This window comes from Siniperca chuatsi, linkage group LG15 (genome assembly GCF_020085105.1).
Source record: "Siniperca chuatsi isolate FFG_IHB_CAS linkage group LG15, ASM2008510v1, whole genome shotgun sequence".
In the NCBI taxonomy this organism is placed as follows: Eukaryota; Metazoa; Chordata; class Actinopteri; order Centrarchiformes; family Sinipercidae; genus Siniperca; species Siniperca chuatsi.
The window spans coordinates 23,969,602-23,990,652 of record NC_058056.1 but is presented as its reverse complement, the minus strand read 5'-3'; the positions used below and the strand labels follow the sequence as shown (position 1 = coordinate 23,990,652).

The window sequence follows — 21,051 nt, the reverse complement described above, 5'->3', positions numbered from 1 at the left end:
CTGAAAACTATCAGTATTGCTCGTCATAAAAACACTAGAGACTGGTTTAATGATAGCATTTGATTTTCAACTGATGGGACATTCAACTTATTCAATATATAGATGTATCTTTGGCCCATTTACCAGTCAGTTCTTAATCATTCATAACAGAGTCACAGTGAGAATTTTTTGCATGGAAAAACTGAAATTATACTTTTATTTGTCAAAAGTCTATTTAGTTATTAAGAGCAAATAAAAATATTTTAACAGGCCTTGACATCTGAGGACATTTTCTACAAATACAAAAATGTCCCCAAAACATTCAAGGCTTTACTAAATAAGACAGCTGATGATTCTTCCCCTTTGTTTAACAGGCACAAGAGGTTTATGAAAGGATGAAACAGGCATATAAACTATACAAAGACTAAAAATGTGACTTTGCTGCTACTTTGTAGACACTTAAAAACACATGCACATTAGCATCAGTCTTCCACGGTCAACAATGGAACTTCTGTAGTCAACAAATGTTTACATGTTCACTTTGAATGAAAAACAAAAAAAAGCACCACTGTTTCATTTTATGGTTTAAGTAACTTTATTGAAGGGAAAAGTAAAAAGAAACAGAGCCACAAGTTGATTATCAACCATTAGCTTTGCATCAATATTTTAGGGCTACAAGAAGACAGTGTTTGAGTGGGCATAGAACTAATAGCTCATCTACTGGCTTCTAAATAACAAAAAAAAAAAAAAAAAGAAAAAGAAATAGTAAGCCTTTGAGGGGAACCAAATTTTTCCAACTTCCAGCTTTACAATCCACTTAATTTGCAGAAACATATCAGATATAATAGCCTACCTTTATTAACATGCATAAAATACAACATTGAAGTTCTTATACTTTGTTTCCTTAACATTGATATATACTGCTGTGCTTCTCTGTACACACACTTTGATAGTGGAATAAGATACAAGTCTTTCCTCAGGTAATAGATTCCTATACTAATGATCAGAGGAACATACTGACGTCACACCAGTCCAGGAGGAAGATACAGGAGCCACTAACCAGTTTTCCAAATCTTTCAGAGAATTGGCACCCACCCCCTTCAGATTTTACCACTTTCAAATAAAATGCATCACAATGTTTGCCAATTTGAAACTTTAAGAATTTAAGTGTATGGCAAAGACAGGCTCCTCTACAAGTGCTCTGAGAAATCCAGTTAATATCGGCCGCACAGAATCCAGCCGGTTAATCAACTGGATCGTCATGGGGTTGATACAGTGTTCAGTGTCAGGAGACCAGTCGCATCAGATTCTACTAAGTGTGTGCAGAGTAAATGACTAACATCACCAATTTTGGGTTGAAAAACTCCTACTGGTGCATGCTCAAGCCGAGTGTTCAGAACCAACTTTTTTATTTTTATTTTTTTTTGAACTCCATACAAAATGGGAGTAGAAACTTCACAGAAACTGGCACGTGTCCTAGAGAGAAAACACTATCTTCTTATGAGCACACAGCTGGAAAAAGGAGGGGGTAAAATGCTCTGATTAACAAAAAACAAAAACAAAAAATGAAGTGAAAAAGAAAAACAGAATCCCAGATTTTTTTTTGTTTGAATCAGCAACGACATTTTCCAGCTTTCCAAACGATGCCATCACATTGCATATTTGTTTGTCCATTCTTTCGCCGTTTTGGTGTATCTGCAAAGAGAAAAAAAAATTAAACTTTAGGAAATCTCAAGCAAACACATCACTGACTGAACACATCAAATTTTTGGCGTAAAAACTCTTGATGTTAATCCTGGACAAAAAGGCGACTGTGCAACTATTTGTATAGGTACATGCGATTGAGCACACTGCTTTTTAACATCGCAAGCAAAGTTAGTATCCTAACAAAATGTGTCAGTATATGCACACACACACACAAAGAAAGAAGACACCTTGCACAAACAAAACTTCTTAAATTTGAAACAGTGAAATATTTCTGACATGTCATCTTTACATGCCAATATGACAAGGCTACTTTTTAAATTTTTTTTTTTTTTTTAAAAAACAACAAACCGTCTCATGCTGGAGTTAGTGACTACGTTTACATGCACAGAAAATTCAGCTTCCAAATTTGTTACCCAAGAGATTTGATTTTGGGTTGGTCCGCCGTTATAAAAACACTGTTACAACATGCAATAATTATAACCGCAACCTTTTCATACAAGAAACCCAACTCGTATTATCCTTATTGTTTGTCTGCTAGGCTTCAGTTTCAGACATCATAGCTCATGAATGCAGTTCTTTTGGCAGCCAAATGTTGGTGTGTCCTCGAATGCACCACCAAGAACATTTTTCAGAATGGTCCCTACTGACAACTGCTTTAACAGGCAACAACAACTGAAAAATAAAGGCAACCCATTTTTTACTGTGAGGGATCCCCTATGAAGTTGATTCGACAAGTGTAAAATATAAAAACGTATGGTATGTGTGATGTGTTGGAAAGTGGTCAGCAATAATGTAATATATGTGATCTGTACTAAAGTGTGGTTTAAGAAAATGTTTGTCTAAAATATCAAAGTTTATAGGGCAGGAAAATACCTTAATTAATCCATGTTGCTACCATATCTGTGAAATCTTACTTAAGAGTATTTTTTCATGCAACAGAAGACTTGTTATTACTACCACTGGATCTTCATCTCTCTGGCCTGTATTAGCAGTAACCCACAACTGTCAAGAGACCATTTTGTCAGTGGGCAGGACACCATTGGATTGGCAGAAATATTAATTTAGATTGTTTATTTACAGCAACAGACTCCATCTACAGGGTATCAAGGTGCATGTAAAAAGCTGAACCCAAGATCTGAGCTGCATATGGCCAATGCAGTACTCTATGTACAGCCAGCCAGAGATTAGTATAATCAGTCAAATCCCACACTGCAGTCATATACACATCATAACAGAGATCTGAGCCTCTGGCTATGCCAGTGAGACCAGAGCATCACAACCAACCAATCCCATAGCACTAGCCAAGATGCAGCACTGCCTCTTGGCCTTACCCTAAAGCATGGCATACTTTGTTGTCCACTCCTGAGCTAGTTTATTGTACCTGACAGAGTGGAACTAGGTTACATACTAGACTCAGGTGATACTTGTACAGGTGAATCAATTCAATTAACTATGCCTTTGAAAGTTGGATTAGGGCCTATTGTGGATAATGTACCATACAAAATGTACTACAGGGATGTTCTTCCTTTTGGAAAAGGAGAATGTGTTTCACATGTTTAGAGAATAGTTTAGTTTACCACACATATGATTATATACTTACTTCTGACTATCTGTTTTGTAGATTCGTGCGATCTCTGGCACTAGTGGGTCATCTGGGTTTGGGTCACATAGGAGTGAGCAAATGGAGAGAAGAACTGCAAGAAAAAGACATTAACCAATTTAATACAATTTTCTAATAAGCAAATAAAAATGGTTTGCAATCCTTATTTTTCACATTCTACACAAGTTACTTTAACCTTACTCTGGGATAGATTCAATGCTCAACTTATCTTGTAATGTCTCAAATCAAGGTGTCTACAAATAACTAACCCCAAAACTGTGCACATTGTTAAATGCAAGTAAGAAATTTGACAAAAGATGACATCTCATAGTCTGTGTTAATCAAGTTAAATTGTATTATTTGCAGTGTCGAAAATTATAAAAAACATTTAAGAAAATAAAATACCTTCCAAAAACATTATACATTTAAATGCTCTCATCCTGATCATTTTAAAATGCTTTTATGTGCGCAGAATCAGGTACTGTGTTTATTTAAAACTTTGACATTTAAAATTGCAGTAAAACATAATTAAATCTACAGGAGACCAGTTTGAAACGTCCATGTTGTTACTAGCAGTATCCTTCTTGATTTGTCCATTAAGATCCTCTATCAGTATTTGGTAATTTATGGGTGCTCATTTCAGACACTGCTGTCAACTAACAATTGACAAGTTTATTGTCAAGTACTCATGGTGACCTTTTGTGATTATCCATACCTTTAGAAATAGTAAGTGCAGGAGACCACTGTGATCTGAGAATATCCAGACAGATACTGCCATTACTGTTAATATTTGGGTGGTAAATTCTTGTTGTAAATGCAACCTGAAAAGAAAAACATAACAGTGAGGACAAGTAAAATTAGGCTGAGTCACAAACCAAGTCAATGTTATGCAATTCAAATTTCTTAACACCATGCAGTGACGTTTGATGTCCATGACTATCAACTTCTGGAATGACCGGTATTACTTCGTAAGGGTTGTCAACAGAAAGTGTGTTCATAATGCCAAACTGCTGGGTTTGGTTTCATTTACAAGAAGTGTTTCTTTGTTGATTCTCTAACTTTTACAAAGATATCATTTATAAAATGATGAGTGTTTACACATATACAATGTTTGACCAAAGTTCCTAACACTGAATATATTCGCAAACGAGACTTGTGTCTGTTGCAAGAGGAATACTAAAAAAAGGTGGGTGGCTTGATAGATGAACAACAATATATCTTTAGTTGCCACAAAATATTAAAGCAAGAAAAAAGGAAAACCTTTTCTCCCCCAGGTGTGATTGAGCTTACCTTGGGTGGTTTGAATGGGTAGTCTGTTGGAAAATGAATTGTCAAGAAGAAAACACCTCCCTGATATGGACTGTCGTTCTGAAAGCAGGAATGACATTTACATATATTTCAGAAAAGATTATCTATAAACCTCCTGTCCACAGCTTCCCATTATCAAGTCAAATTTCAACCTTTATCTCATGAATACATTTAAAGCAGCCAGAACACAACCTCAGCAACAAATTTCAACATCATGCTGCTTTAAAGTACAAAGAGAGCAACAATTATGTCATAAAGTATATACTTACAGGTCCCATGATTGTGGCTTGCCAGTGAAACACTGCAGAGGACAGAAAGTAAATGTTAGGAAACAGGGGAAGGTCACAGGTATGTGAACAGACAGGAACTCTGCTTCTAAATCATCTTTGCAGCTTCCAAGAAACAATTTCCCTTTATAGATCAAAAGTGCCCTGAGATAACTTCTGTTAAGATTTGGCTCTCTATAAATAATTTAATCAAATCATTTTCATACTCAATACTATTTTGCAGCCATGGCCATACATCCATCTGTGTGCTTTGAGTTAACTTAAACATGGAATACAAGTTCTCTAAAATTCAGATTGTAAAAAGTTGGTTTTCACCCTATCACCTCATCTTCAAAATGTAGCTCATTCAGTTTCAGTTTTGCTTTTTAAAATGCATTGTCACATTTGCTGTTTCTAGTTTCTCAAATGTTAAGACCTAATGTTTTTCTTTGTCATGCATGATAAACTGAATATCTTTGGGTTTTGGACTCTTGGTGAGTCATTTGAAAATGTCACCTTGGCCTTTTGTGAAGTTAAAAACTGACATTTTTCACTATTTTCTGAAAATTTGGAGACAAAATGGTTAATAATAAAAGAATAATTGGCAGATTATTTGATAATGAAAATAATCATTAGTTGCAGCCCTAAAAACTTTGGACCAGTTTTGGGACACTTACTGTCATCACCCACTGGGCCGGCTGAGCACTGTGCTGGAGGGTCACGAGCCAGGTCGTTAAGCTCCTGTAATGAAAAGAGGTTTAGAACAATAACCAATTAGACCGCAGTAATCTTCAGAGACAAAACAATGAGGAGATACAATCTGAAATCAATGTGCCAGACTGAGTAGCACTTAACATCCTGGGTATAAATGCCAACATGGGGACTGGGGAAGGGAGATGCTACATGAGAGGTCGTGTGCTTCATTTATTTCACAACACCCTCCCGCCTGTGTTGTTATCTACTGCTACCCTCCTCCAAGTTCAACCCTGCACCAGCTCAGGGGCAGGGGGCCACCTTGTTATCAACTCCACAGTTAACAGCAAGATGAGCCCGAAGCATATATACACTACTGTTATTTTTAGGTCTACAGCTACTTTAGAGTTAGGTGGCAGCCGCAGCCCCACCCCGGCATTCAGCCACACACACACACACACACACCATTTCACAAGTTAGTTTATGGATTTCCTTGGATGACGATTCTACTCAACAGCAGAGTGAAGAAATGAAGCCTAGGTGTACTATAGGTGTTACTCTACACCAACGTCCAACATTTAACTGCTAGAACACACCCTGTGATGTGCACAGACACAGCCAATACGTTCACATACCAAGGAAATGTATCATGAACACAGCTCTGACTGCCAACACAGATTCGGTGAGTGATGTGAGTCATGGGTTCTAGTAACACTGAGTATCGCCGATATTATGAAATGTTTCAACTATTAGCTAGTTACCAAGACACACAACATCAATGTGAGGCTCCAGTTAAGGCTTAGTACTATAACCAGACAGCATTCAAACGTTTGTGTGTTCATGTGAAGGTATGAAGTGTTGGGCAATTTATGCGGCCTCTTTTTGCTCACTCACTTCGACGAACACACGGAACCTGTAACTGAAACTGCTAATGTTAACTAGCTAGCTGAATGGTGTTCAAACGTTGAGCAGTGTCCGTGTTTGCCAGCGGTACCAACAGTAAAAAAAATAAAATAAATTATCGTCAATTCACTCAACCCTAAACACACCAAATGCTTGTACACACGAACAATCACAGACTTAACACTTCCGCGAATATGTTTCACCGCCATGTTTCACAGGATACGGCATCAAGAACAGCGTTAACGTTACATTGTGGGAGGCTAGCGCGACGAGCTAATACAACTAGCTAAAGACGCGATCTTACCTTGTTGATCCTTTTCAGAGCCATCCTCTCTCGATGTTGTACTCTTTAATTTGAAGGTTTTCCGATCCAACAAGTGAGGGGCAACCGTAATATGCCAGGATGATTCGCTATCTGTTTAATAATTGACGCTGGGTCAACACGACGGCCTTTCTTCTCGAGCTAGCGTAGTTAGCTGGCTAGCGAGCTAAAACTACGTATGCGCGGAGTTGGTAACAAAGCTAGCTAGCTGGCGATCTTATCCAGCTTATTTTCGCCGAACGACAGACGTAACACAGTCCTTTCGATAACCCTCACTTTCCGCGTAGTTTCAACGTCTTATATAGATTATTTGTTTCCCCGGTTGAGGCTGAATAAGTGCGTGTGCCAGGTGAAGTAACCCGGACGACAAGGCTCCACTCTCTTCGGTTTCGGTCGATGCCGTTAGCCAACTAACGGGTGTCTACACGTATTTGAAGCTTTATGACGAGAAGGCGGTCCGGTTGGCTGCTGAGTGACGGGGCGGATGTGGTGGCAGATTGGTTACAAGCCTGCTGGAAAAAAATAAAAATAAAAATAAAAAAACAACATGCGTGACAGACCAGCCAGGACGTGTCAGCGTTTAATTGTTAAGGGCCCTAAATTAAATTGGGATGCTGTGTTTTGTCACTAGATTGTATTAAAAAAAAAAAAAAAACATACAAAGGTTTTGTCATGTAAACATTTAAATTGAACCACATTTACAACTTCAAAAATACGCTGTACCATGACATTTATTAACTTAAAAAATATAATAATTATGTAAAATAGTATTCTCAGTAAAAACATTTTATTAAATCACAACATGATTATTTTACCAACTGGTAAAAGCACCATGGCCCCAGAACCTCAGGGTTGGTTTGTGGTAATAGGCCATTTTCACAGCATTAATTTTAACATGTAATAGCAGGAAAGGCACAGATGTAATTAATAACATTAATGATGTCTGCATCCCATCAAGTGCTCCAGCTCCTGATTCCTGTTGTTGCCAGCTTGCTTACTGTCATGGCCAACTGGGGCAATAACATGGGCCAGAGTCATCATCAATGTTACTTAGAGCTGCAATGATTAGTCAATAGTCATTTCTCAAGCACAAATGCAAATCAACATTCGCTGATTGTGAAACGGTTGAATCCTAGAATATAAACATTAGTCACTGTTCCAATGGACATTTAACCCATTAGTCCATTTTATTAATCGCACTTATTGTGGATAATACACCATCCAATATATGATGCATGTTTCTAAATTAGTTTAGGTTTAATTAAATTACTACACAGCAAACCTGGAGCAATGTAACATCCTAACATAGGAAGACTGTACACAATGCACAGAAAGAGAGCGTAATGGGAGTTAATAGTCTGGCAAAGATACGGGTCACATTATTTGTAAATATTTCAGTTTCTGTCACCTGAAAAAAAAACGAACTTAATTTCACGTTTGATGCAATTTACACATTCAAATTTGACATTTAAAAAACAAATTCAGGGAAGATATTAAAAAGAAAATCTTCTGTATTTTACTAGCAGTGTGTTAGGGAGGACACTGCCAAAAATGTTTTGCCTATCAACGATACAACCCAAGTTCTGCAAAGAATTGTTTTGAGGAAATGGCTTACAACAACTAGAATATTTTCAAGAGAAATATATTTTAAGATGATTATGATACTTTACTGTAAATGATTGTGAAATTATACAGTGATGTAAAATACTTTATTATCCCCAAATCAACATATCAGCCAAACATTTAATCTGGACTCTCTTAGCTTAAGGCTACAGAAGTAATGTTCTGTTTAGACTTCTCACATAATGCCAGCCTCACTGTGCACCTGTCACAATTTTATTAATATAGAAACTAGTATATATATATATATATATATAAAAAAAAAGGTACAGTTCACAGCAGTAATTTAATACTGAAGAGAGTGAATCTTTGCAGTACAAAAGGCTGAATCATGAATAACAAAGACTGACTGCTGAAGCTTTTCTTTTTGCCACATTGCTTTCACAAAAATCTATACATGACAACTACCAGGACAGTGGAAAAAATTAAATGAAAATAAATAAAATGCCATTTAATTTCTCTAAGTAAACATCACCTGCTAGAATTTGGTAAATATTGACAAACGATAATTGCTTTACACATAATTTCTATGAATTAGATTTTTTTTCTTTACAGTTGTACAATAAGGGTATTATTTTAACCCAACACAATTTAGTCTCTATATTAAATCCAGATGCATTTGCTCAACGGAAGCACATTCAGTACACTGTCTGGTAAAACATAAAAAAAGGTTCTATTGGTTCATTATGGAGAATCACCCTTTTTCACCCTTCAAGGCACCGATGCAGGGCAGTCAATCACAGGTGGCATCTGAGGGGGACAGCCGGGGGAACTGTGGGACAGTTTCAGCCTCTCTGAGCCTGTCCAGGTGCAAGTTTTAAAATGTGCTGTTACCTTTATGACTTTGTGGATTGTCAATGCAGTCTAAGAGTTCTGAGTTACATGATGTGACAGATGTTTGGCTGTCAACAAGGCTTGTACCAGATGCCTCAAGATTTCTCTCAGGATTGTTTGATGATTCAGGTGAATCAAGGCTGTTCCATGTTTTAGGTGTCCCATCACAGCTGTCATATCTACCATCGCCATTTTGTGGCACTCTAGGACAGAATGTAACTTCAAGTTCTGCTCTTTTTGAGTCAGATTGGCCCTCCACCGTGTTCTCATTCACAGCATTAGGAGTCAATGGCAGTGGGAAGTTCTTGTCACTCTCCTCAACTTGGTTGTGCTTGTTAGGAGGAGAAGTTTTACCCAGTAGCACATGAGAACTAGAAATGCCCCCCGAAGAGCAGCTTGACACTGGGCTGACAAATCCAACAAAGTCTCCACTGGAACTGAAACGAAGACCTTGGACAGCTTCCCTGTGAGGTTCAGCTGGTTGGCCTTTATCTTCTGTCCCACAATGCCCATCCTCAAAGCTTTCCGTCTCCTCCTGCTGCTTGGTGGGATCAGGAGTTACAGCATCGCTCTGTGTCTCTTGGGACGTGCCGTTGTCCTGGTTCTGATCTCCCTCTTGTGCAGCCGGATCTGGGCCTGTGTCTCTCTGAGTTGGAGCTGCCGGAGCGTCGCCTGAAGCCTGGCTCTGACCTGGCGGGGTGGGTCGCACCGTTTGGTGGCACATGGGGCAGGTCTCCTGCACATACAGCCACTTGCGGAGGCAGTTGCCATGGAAGAAATGTCCGCAGTATGTGATCACAGCAGAGCTCATTTCCTGTGAGGAGAGACATATTTGACTTGACAACAATACCTGTAGACCAGTATTTGGCTTAATGTAGTAGTATAAGAAGTAGTTACATATCTATAATACTATTACACAGTATAATACTTCATATTCGTATTGTAATGTATATATTGTATATTGTTTTTTTTAATGTAACCTCTCTCCATTAATCACAGAGTTCTTTATCTGTTTTCTTACCTCTGTGTTGTGTGTCTGTGCTGCTGTAACATGTGAATTTCTCCATTAGGATCAATAAAGTCTTATATTATCTTATCCTTTTCTTTAAAAAGCCACTTGAAAAGCTCTTAAACCACCAAATGGCAGGGCTAACATCATCGCTGCAACTGTTCTCTGTAATATTAGCAAGATTTTCTGTAGCTGCTTTCTTGACAACAAACTAGACATCATTGTCAAGGACAGGGAAATAAACACATAAACCGGTTTTAATAAAAACCATGGATGAAGGCCAAAGAATTGTGCCTGAACAGCACACGAAGAGGTAGGGCTAAACTGGAAAAACAGGAACAACATGCCTTAAAGTTACACACAATGTTAAGTATTACATACACAGTAGTGTATGTCACAGTCTGCAACCTGCATGTAGAGCAGGGCAATACTGTCAATTATCAAGTATCACAAAATGTATAACTCTATACTAATGTTGATATTGTTTTGATATTTTGGGTATGAATACATTTTTGAATATGCATTTTCATACAACATTTAGAGGGTATTGACTTTTTTTTCCATTTATCAAAATTTTGTCAATCCCTTGTAAAGCACTTTGAATTGCATTTGATTTGTCTGAAAGGTGCTATATAAATAAAGTGTGATTGATTGATTGATTGATTGATTGATTGACTGTCCTCTTGGTACAAACTCACCCTAGTCTAACTAATTCTTACATCACCAGTTAAGAAAATGTCACAATGGTGGCCATGTCAGTTTGAATTTAGTTGTCTATCTCTGTCACTACATTAAAACTCAGGTTAACTTGGGAAAACAGCGGGAAGCTAGTCAGAAATTAGACTAAATGCTTCATTATGTGCTGCAGGAGTCAACAACACTGGAAAAAAATTAAAGTTTGATATTTTGGCAAGAAAAAATCATTGCATAGAGCTTTAATTCAGATAGAGTCAATAACTTTGTAACTCATATAGAAAATAAAAGTGGGGAGAACAACTAGATGACTCAGACAATGGTAAAACGTTTGCAGGTATTTACAGAGCTGATAAATGCAGACACTCCATGATCTTTAAAATCAGTTATCATGGCCAAATCAGGGTTAAGATGGGGCTTTCGATTTTACGGTATGTTGTGTAGTTTGTTCCCAGCCTTAAATACACCCCATAAGCACTTCAATGACTTGCCCATGACAGTGTGACTAACCTGGAAGCAGATGGAGCAGACGTCGTTGTGCTGCTGCAGCTGTTGAGCCGTGGCTCTGGGGAGGGAGTTGATCTTCTTAGCTGCTTCCTGTCTGAGCAGGAAGCTCCTCCAGCCGGACTGAGCTCTGAGCCAAACGTTGAAGTAAGAGTGGATGATAATGACAGAGGCGCCCATCCAGCTCCACTCCCCAAACAGCGACTCCCAGGTGCCGTACGCCACTACGCAGAGCGCCACCACAAACTCCAGCACCCTGCTGACGGCATTCACCCAGTAGATCACTTCGTCCAGGCTCTCAATCGGGTCACTGCGAAACAGCTCCACCATAAAGAGGGAGTAGATCAGCATAGTGCCTGTAACCTGGACAAAGAGTACGCATTTTTATTTAGAATATTACAAATAATTGACTTTATGGAAGAAATTATGTGACTTGCAATGTTTTCTTTTTGTTTTACTTTAATTTACAGGTGCTATATGTAGAATTTTTATGTGATTATAATATCTTAATCCAAAAAAGTATCATGACTGCACACATTGTTACCTATCATGAATTAGAAATAAAGCATAACTGCAGTAGTATTAGTACCATGGTTATTCACTGAGCTGCACAGTGATGACAAATGAAGGGTGTAGGGCACGGCTATTCGATTACAAATTCAATTGGGTCAGATTTAAAAACCAGGAAATGTAGATGGGCCAGACATTTTCAGCAGCCTATATAAAACCTTTAGTTTTTGGTAATGACAAATTTTAAATAAATGCAAATGAATGTAATAAAAAATAGCAGGCGTTTGGAGATGGCGGTAAAATAAACAAATACTTGCCAGTCCAGGCAGGGTTAAACTGACAGTTTTCATGGTCATATTTACAGATGACATATTTTCAGTAGAGCACTTCCCTACTTGTGCTTATCAATAGCCAGATGTTTTGAAAAGCTACTAAGCGCGGTCGGAACTCACATGAGAAAACGTTGATTTGTGAAAGACATGATTGGCGGTGTTGCTACATCAGTAAACATCGTGCCCGATCGGTACTGCGCATGTGCAACTCTCAACAGAGATGAGAAGGAAGCGAGATGGCTCACTCGTTAGCTACTTCCATACACTATATATGTAGTTTACTTATTTTGTCTTATAGGAGGAGGTTGCTTCTGGGCTGGGTGTGGCCCGCAGGCCGCCAATTGAATAGGCCTGGTGTAGGGTATGGAGGGTATAAAGAAAAAGAAATTAAACAAGTATGTCAATCAAAACTGCCCACATTCAAGATGCTGTCATTGATTGAGAAGACTGTAAGAAAGTTGTCAAGAATAGGTAATGGGATATGTCTGACAAATGGGACCTATTACTCAGTTTACAGTAAAGTGCTCCTGAACTGATAAAAGTTGTTGCAAATGAAAGTACAGGCAGATTAATTAATAAAAATGTCAATGATGTCAAAATAAAACTGACAGCAATTCAAAACATTAAGCGTGTGAATACTGTAATGTATTTAATACCAGAGTCACTTTATCAGTTTATTAGTTATTTTACTTAATTTAATTGTCATGGAAGTTTAATTTAATGTCATTTTATTCAGCGAACAAAGTTTCATTTCTTTAACTCTTCAAACACGTGCTACAAAGAGCAATCCAGCTTCCTGTCTTCAACATTTCACAAGAAAGACAAAGTCACTCTTCCTACCTGAAGGGATGTCAGCATGCAGCTAGACACCAGTATAAGGAGCCAGAAGTCCATGTGGAAGAACTGGGAGATTTTATAAGCCATATACACAGGGAAAATCAGCAAAAGCAGACACATGCTGAGGCCACGAAAGTGTTTCCACAGACTCCTAGAAGTGCAGAAGAAACAGAAATGAAGGCAACGATGCGAAATCCTTTTGAACTTTTGTACTTATAACTAGAATATAACTTTTTAACTCAGCAAGCTTCACTTGCATCTTGCCAAAATAAATTACATTCACTGTTGATGCTGTTACCTGTTGCGTGATGCACCCAGGGCCAGAATAACTGGATCTGTTATTTCGATCATTGACTGCAGGGTTGAAGTCACCACGATGAAGAGGATGATGCTGAGGAGGAAGGTGCGCTGCAGTGCCTGCATATCTAACAGGCCCGTCTGAAGAGCGAGTAGGAGCAGCGTGACGCCCTCGGTCACACCTCTGAGGTCAAGGAGGGTAAAGAATTGAGGTTAAATCACAATAGAGCAGAAGTAACACTTTGACTTTAGACTTGGTCATTTCAGCTGTTTTTTTTTAAAATTTTTTATTTTTAGAAGAAAACACAAAGAAACGATACACCACTAAAAACAAAACTCCCTTCATATGAGTCAATGAACAACAAACAAAACAAAAAAAAGCCCCTGCAAACTTTTTTGTAATTTTTGTTTGCATCACGCTTTGCACCAGCTACACCACTTAATCCTATTATTACTTTTGTACACTGTTTTGCTCTCTTGAACATTATATTTGTCTTTTTTTTACTGAATCACTTAACATTTGCTACTCAATTAAGTTTCATCTAATCTCTTATGATATTATATATTCTAAACTGACATAATTAATCAGCAACTATTTTTACAATCAATTAATTATTTAAGTTATTTTTAAGCATAAATATCCAACACAACTATGTCCAGCTTCTCAACTGTGAGCATTTGCTTCTTTTCTTTGTCTTATGTGATATTAAACTGAGTATCTTTGAGTTTTGGACTGTTAGTTAAACAAAACAAAGAATTTGAAGATGGGATTTTGGAACTTGTGAGGGGCATTTTCATTATTTTATGACATTTTATAAACAAAACAATAATCAATGAATCTATAAAATAATCAGCAATAATGAAAATATTTGTCAGTTGCCATCCTAATGATTACAATGACAATAATGCTACCAAAAGTGTTTGTGCATAAAGGGAGGGAATTATATAAGTAGCCTTGTTCCTGAGCAAGGTTACAAGTAATTTGTCCTTGGAAGTGACTTGCAATGTTTGCTGCCACTATGTGACTTGGGCGCCCCCCAGTGGTAACTAATATTATCAGAAAGATGCTATAATCACAAACATTCTCCACACAGGGTCTCTAAACAAAGACAATAAAACAAAAATATTGAAGAAACCACCAAACAGACGTAAATATACTTAAAGCGTCTATAATCTATATTTCTATAGTAAAAATGTATCAAATTACAATTTGATAATGTGAAAGGGGTCAATTGTAGTGATGAACCTACAGAGAATAATCACCTGAATCTGCAGCTCCCCTCAGGTTTACAGAGCTTTATAGTAAGTTTCAGCTCATTGTTTATCCATCCGGCTGCAACTTTACTGTTTTGGTTCACTCTCACCGCTCTCACAGTGTTGTTTTGGGTTGCAGCAGGCAGCTGTTTTCAGTGAAAAAGTTCTAAAAACCCACTGTGCAATACCTGCTCAGCACTAAACAGCCGACACAGTTAAGAGACTAGCTGGTGAACACAGTGGAGCATTTAGCAGCTAAAGAGCTAGATATTTCCCTCAGGAGTTGGTAGAGACCAAAAACAGAACTAAAAGAAAGTGAATATTGGACTTACATTTGCCAGGTGTTATTGCAGGTTTGAATGTGGAAAGTGGACCAAAAGGAGTTAATTGGTGATAGTATAAACATCTCACCTGTGCATGACGTTCTCATTCTGAACAGCTACATAACCTCCCAGGTAGAACTTGCATAGGTTTAGCAGTCCAAGAGCGAGATAGGACACCACGAAGGTCAGACCCAGAAGAGAGTATGGTGTGGCACAACATTCAGAGACACTGTAGGGTTCAATAAATGAAGCAAATAAAACACCAAATTATAAACAAGATACAATGTGTATAATGTCAGGTACAAACCTACACAAAGGAATACTAATCCACATAATCACATCACACCTTGTGAGCAGGAAGAACATGATTCCCTGATGGCCTGCTGAGGCACTGCCAGACATGGTGTCTGAGCACAGCTGGACGATGAACAGAACAAACCAGAAAACACTGAAGAGCACTGGGACGGCAAACTGGTTCCACAGAGAGATTCCCACAGCCAGAAGTCTGTACAGCTCGATCACCTGAGGGACAGGAAACCAGTGACGTGATGTAAAAGAAAAGTGGCACCAATTTATTGTCCAACCAACTGTGAAATACAGTCATCAATTCTTGAGTTACGGCCAAAAATGTGTTTTGTGAGGTAACAGTGACCTTGACCTTTGACAACCACATTAAGGGGCATTTTGCCTTTATTGGACAGTGACAGATGTAGACAAAGGAAAAGGGAGGAGAGAGAGAGGACGACATGCAGCAAAGGGCCCCACTGCAGCAAGGACCCAGCCCCACTGGCATGTGCCCCACCAGGTGAGCCACTGGGGCGCCCCTAATAAGGTCATCCTTGTGTCCAAGTGGACATTTGTGCCAAATTTGATTAAATTCCTTCCAGGCGTTCCTGAAATATCGCGTTAACGAGAATGGGACATACGAACGGACAACACTAAAACATAATAAAAACAAAATAAAATTTGGAGTAATAAATAAACATAAAAATCATAGAAAACTAACAATGTAAACTTAATTTATTTACACATGAAAAGCCACAAAATCTATGATAAATTGAGTTTTGATTTATTTATTATTGAAAATATCTGCAGATATTTCCACAAGTGCCGTAAGATGAAGAGGAAAATTTCTAAATAAGTAACAGGTACTGATAAAATGGCAAAATGACTGAACAATCCTGCATTGAAACAGTCAAAATATCTTAATAACTTTGTCAACTGAGGTGGTTTTACTGATCTCGGAAACTCTCAAAAGAAAAAACACTGCTTGCATAAAAGCTAAGTCAAGCCATCCTCATATGTAGGACAAAGGAATCTACAATCTCTTCAGACAAACAGGATGCATTGTGAAAATGTTTTAACATACGAAAAAAGCATTTCAGAATAAGAGTACCTCCAGCTGAAGCAGCTCTGAATAGGCAGCCCTTGCAAGACGATATGGTAGAAAGAGATGTGAGAGGAGGAATACGGTGATTCCAGCTCCAGTCAGTCCCATGGAGAAAGTGTTGACAGTTAACAGCGTAGCGTGAGGAGCAGCGCAGAGTCTGGCCAGCAGGGGAAGCATGTGAGCAGAGAACAACCACACCTTTCTGGTGCTCATCAAGAAGGCACACAGCGTGCTGAGAATAATCTGACCTGGACAGAAAACAACATTACAACAATTGTAAAGCTTAGGCTACTCAATTACTAGATACTGTGATCATGACCGTACATTGTATTTATGAGAGTTGATGACCAATAACTAGATTATTTTACAACTAATGACATTTTAGCACTTTTTGAAGAGGCATCCTGCACAGAGTTTCCAGACTGGACTGACAAAAGAGCCTAGAACCCACAACCAAGAAGAAAAATAACCGGTCCTGTCGCCTGTGTTTATCAGTATAATTAGGCAAACTCAAAACCATGGTTACAATAATGAAAAATTTGATGGATGGAATATTTCCCATCATATAATTTTCAAGAGTGGAACAGGCTAATACAGAATATCTATTACTGTCAGACATTGTGGAGTAAGATGTTTTTTGGGGGACAAAAAGGAGTAAAACTATATGTTAGGGGGATAAATTACAGCATATTCATTGTGAAGCCCTAGGAAATGCAACCTTCATAAGGCTTTTTTTTTTTTTTTTTTAGAAAAATGGCAAACAAAAATAGTCTATGAATATGAATCTAAATGAGACTAAATGCTATGTATTTCCATGTAAGTTTGGTTTTGGTACTCACTAGTCATTGCAGAGACAAATCTATTGAACGCCAGCGAATCAAGGTATACTGCTCCTTCATAACCGTACTGCAGCTCCTCACGAACATAATCCCTGAAAAATTAACAGAAAAAAATAATTATATGTACACTGTATGTTTGTTTTTAGCAGACACATACCATTAAAAGAACACACAGCAACACATAATTGTCTGAGTTATCTTACGTTTGCATTTTGCTAACGTTAGCTTGTTTTTTGGAGTTAGTATCTGTCCTTATTCAGAGGACCCAAATATATTTAATGAAATTAATAAATAAATGAAATGCTCAAATAACCTGAGAAATAAATAAATAAATTGAGCAATAAGTTAGTGGATGTACAAACATTTGAGAGGAAAATATCATCCTACTAAAGTAAAATAATTCCTGAGGTGACAGTAAAAGATACAATTTACACATTATGGAATTATTTTCTTAATTTTTGTGGGCATTATTGATTCATGCGTTTGTTTATTTCTTATTTGATTAATTCAGTTCAATTAATTTATTTCTGTCCAAATAAGTCAGGCTTGGTCTTTTTATAGTAACAAGTCTGAAGCCTTTTAAGAAAACCACTGGTTGTTCTCACGTTACATGATACAGTACTCTGTCTCCTAAAATTAAATATCAGCCTGGAGGACACTGGATACACAGAAAGAGGGGCACTGTGCAGCCAAGCTTTGTCAGGAGAAAAAACTGATCCTGGCACAATAAAATCAGAAGGGGGGGAAAGGAAGCCTAGTAGTAATAGAAGTAGTAGGGCATCTCACTTGGAAATCTGATGCCCCATGTATAGGAGAAGGGCAGCGAGGATGTGGAGGTAGAGCGTCACAATGTGTCTCAATGGCAGAACCAACAACACCACGTTTATCAGATGACCTGGAAGGAAAATGGGAATGCTCATTTTATGTTTTTTGTGTTTGATGAAGCCAAGAGTGAAGATCGTAGATACTCTTGTATAAAAGATACACACTACAAAGGCACACAAGGTGGATTCACATCCAACCTGCTGACTTTACTTATCAGGCGGACTTAGCTGCCAAAACACTAAAGTTACACAACGACACTGTGTTCAATAGTTTGTTTTTTAAGGTAATGGCTAGGGCTTCAACTAAGAAATATTTTCATTATTACTTAATCTACAGACTCTTTTCTGATTAATCGTTGTGTCAATAAAATGTAAATATACCCATTATAATTTCCCACAGGCCAAGGTCACGTCTTCAAATGTCTTGTCTTGTTCAACCAACGGACCAAAACCCAAAGAAATTCAGGTTACAGTTAAATAAAAAAGGGAAAAGCAGCAACTCCTCACATTCGACAAGTTATAACCAGAAAATGTTTGGCATTTTTGCTAAAACGATGAATCAATTATCAAAATTGTTGCTGATTAATTTTCTGTCGATCAACAAATCAACTAATCGACCACATACTGTACATGGTTCCTAAACCACAGAAAAGTAAAACCTGTTTTGCACAGAAACATGATATAAAAAGCTACTTATACAACAAGTTCTCTTTACTAGTGACCATGAATTGTCCAGATACTCTAACAACGCAAAAGTCTTTTCAAAAATAGTCTTTTCAATATTTCAGCATCTTCCAAAAGTAATATTTTTAGTTGAAAACTGAATGAAGGACAGTATAAAACTAAATTTTTACTTTTTAACATAATGCCCAATTAGCAAATGTAGTGTTAAGATACCACAACTCAGTTGGGCACAAAGAAACCTTTAAAATTCCACATAATTATCAATACTAAACTCAGTTTTGATTCAACCATATGTTCTAAGTTTTGGCTTATTCTTTCATTAGCCCATACAAATACTTTTTTGTTTTCTTTCAGGATGTAATTCCTTCTGAGGTAAGACCTGGAAACCCCTCAGAAACAGCATTTAGACCATCACAGTGTAAAACATTTGCAATGGTTCTTAGGCGTTCACAAGACAAACTAATTTACAAAGATATTTAGATCAATTGAGTGAAAGAAGATTGAGATTGAGAAATAAAAATCTCACTGCAGCCGTTCAACACACAGTGGCGATGTGGTCAAGGAGGAATCACCATAAAAATCAGAGGGAACACTGACTGATATTTAAGAAAAGTCCAAATTAAAACATCAAGCAGCTGAACTGGCAGAAAACAGCAGTGAATGAACTTTACAGTGTCAAAACACAGTTTCCTGTTTAAAACTGTGCATTTGGGTACAATGTTCTCTGAGCTCATTACTTTATCAAATGCACACTTACTTACTTACCAAGGTAGTACATGTTCCAGATGACATATTTGTATTTGAAGAGCATGTCTTCATTTTTGGCCTTGAGGTGCTCCGTTAAACCTTCAATGTCACATTTATACAGCAGGTCCAGCACCAGTATGCTCGGCACCCTGAGGGCAACGTTGGCCAACTCTTCCAGACGAGGCATCTTTTAATACCAACTTTTTGGTGTGCAGAGAGCTTGTGTGTCACATGCTGTTAGCTAACTGCTTAATTAGCCGCTTCACTACTGTTTTGCTCGTCTTCTTGTCATCTGAAAAACACAAAATAAACTCGTGTTAGGCTTATCAGAGGACTCCTCTTTGAGAAAGAGCCGTTATTTAGCTGTGAATTCCTGCATTAGCGTCAAATTCGAGTCATTAATTAACGCGAGAGTAGAGCAGAATTAAGATATCACAGTCACAAAGCTTTTAAGTAGCTAGTGTGTATAAAGTGACAGTGGTTCACTTACTTTCCACAGTGAAAGACATCACAGCCGAACAGCCATTTGCTAGCTAGTTGCTGCTGGTGGTTAGCTTTCAGAGCGACCAGAAACATGTTTTCATAGCAATGCGCGCCAAATATTTTAGTTTTTCTGTAACTTCCGCTTGTTAACTATAGTTAGAAATAGCCGCATTGGAAAGAGCGAAATTAAATAGCTCAAATTAAACGATATGAGGATGAGTAAATAGACTTCAAATGCAATGTTATGATTCCGCTCGCTTGCGTGGCCATTTCCCTTATACATGCGTCATGTTGAAACGCACCAATCAGGTTCAGGTATTCTCGATTTCAAAATAAAAGGACTATTTTAGGATACTACTGCTCTTACTACTACTATCACTAATAATAATAATACGCATTTTTATACTGCACTTTTTAACAACATGATGCTACTTTCTTTTTTGCCATTTTTGTATACAAAATAAAGAAAGGTCAATTAAAAGTAGAAATGACATACCATAAAAGAACATTACATATGTTTTCCCGTTTAGATATATAAATAGAATAATATATTCTTATTCTTAGGCCTACATATTATTCTTTTGCAGTGGTTGGGGTCCCAAGCTAAATATGAGGGGTAATTAAAGGTATAAGAAAGAAAAAATTATATTTGTGTTACACAAAATTAATTACATTTTTTATGACTTTTCTCTACTTCTTGCTTTTTTGCTTGAAATACTTGGCACAAACACCTCTTTGGGCCTCTAAAAATCATTCAAAGGAAACAATCTGAGAAGGAAAAATTACTCTTAGGTCAAACTGCTCACAGCTCATGTTCATATAAGGCTGTAATTTATGAAGGGGTCACAACAAGACACTGACTTGTTTTAATGTGTCAAAAGCTAAAAAAGGTCGGGAACCACTGGTCTAATATAGTTGTGGAGAGTGCAGTAATAACAGATGAAAACTAAAACCACAACTATCAATGTTACTTTCTGGACCAGATTAATAATTTCACACATTGAACAAACATGTTTATATAAACAATTTCTTTTCTCATAATCAGCAGAAAAGGAAGATATACTTCCTGAACCTCCTAAAGCACGAGGCGCCA

At 37.6% G+C, this 21,051-nt stretch overlaps 2 protein-coding genes across 3 annotated transcripts; both read right to left on the bottom strand.

The window, feature by feature from the left end:
- Nucleotides 1-555: 555 nt before the first annotated feature.
- On the bottom strand, nt 556-7,232 carry LOC122861848 (ubiquitin-conjugating enzyme E2 D2-like). Of its 2 annotated transcripts, XM_044166834.1 has the most exons (8): nt 6,761-7,232; nt 5,538-5,601; nt 4,864-4,895; nt 4,577-4,654; nt 4,002-4,107; nt 3,287-3,380; nt 3,018-3,067; nt 1,586-1,674 (listed from the first exon to the last, which is right to left on the bottom strand). In XM_044166834.1, exons 1-7 carry the CDS (start codon nt 6,782-6,784, stop codon nt 3,019-3,021), a joined length of 447 nt encoding a protein of 148 aa, XP_044022769.1. In that variant the 5' UTR covers nt 6,785-7,232; the 3' UTR covers nt 1,586-1,674; nt 3,018. The 2 variants fall into 2 exon arrangements, with proteins under 2 accessions (XP_044022770.1, XP_044022769.1); XM_044166835.1 differs by lacking the exon at nt 3,018-3,067 and having other exon boundaries at nt 556-1,674.
- Nucleotides 7,233-7,548: 316 nt separating this feature from the next.
- On the bottom strand, nt 7,549-20,259 carry zmp:0000000662 (RING finger protein 145). Its single transcript, XM_044166832.1, has 11 exons — nt 19,966-20,259; nt 19,494-19,767; nt 18,007-18,115; nt 17,221-17,312; nt 16,388-16,629; nt 15,338-15,513; nt 15,080-15,220; nt 13,416-13,598; nt 13,121-13,268; nt 11,445-11,801; nt 7,549-10,046 (listed from the first exon to the last, which is right to left on the bottom strand). Exons 2-11 carry the CDS (start codon nt 19,660-19,662, stop codon nt 9,216-9,218), a joined length of 2,448 nt encoding a protein of 815 aa, XP_044022767.1. The 5' UTR covers nt 19,663-19,767; nt 19,966-20,259; the 3' UTR covers nt 7,549-9,215.
- Nucleotides 20,260-21,051: the final 792 nt, after the last annotated feature.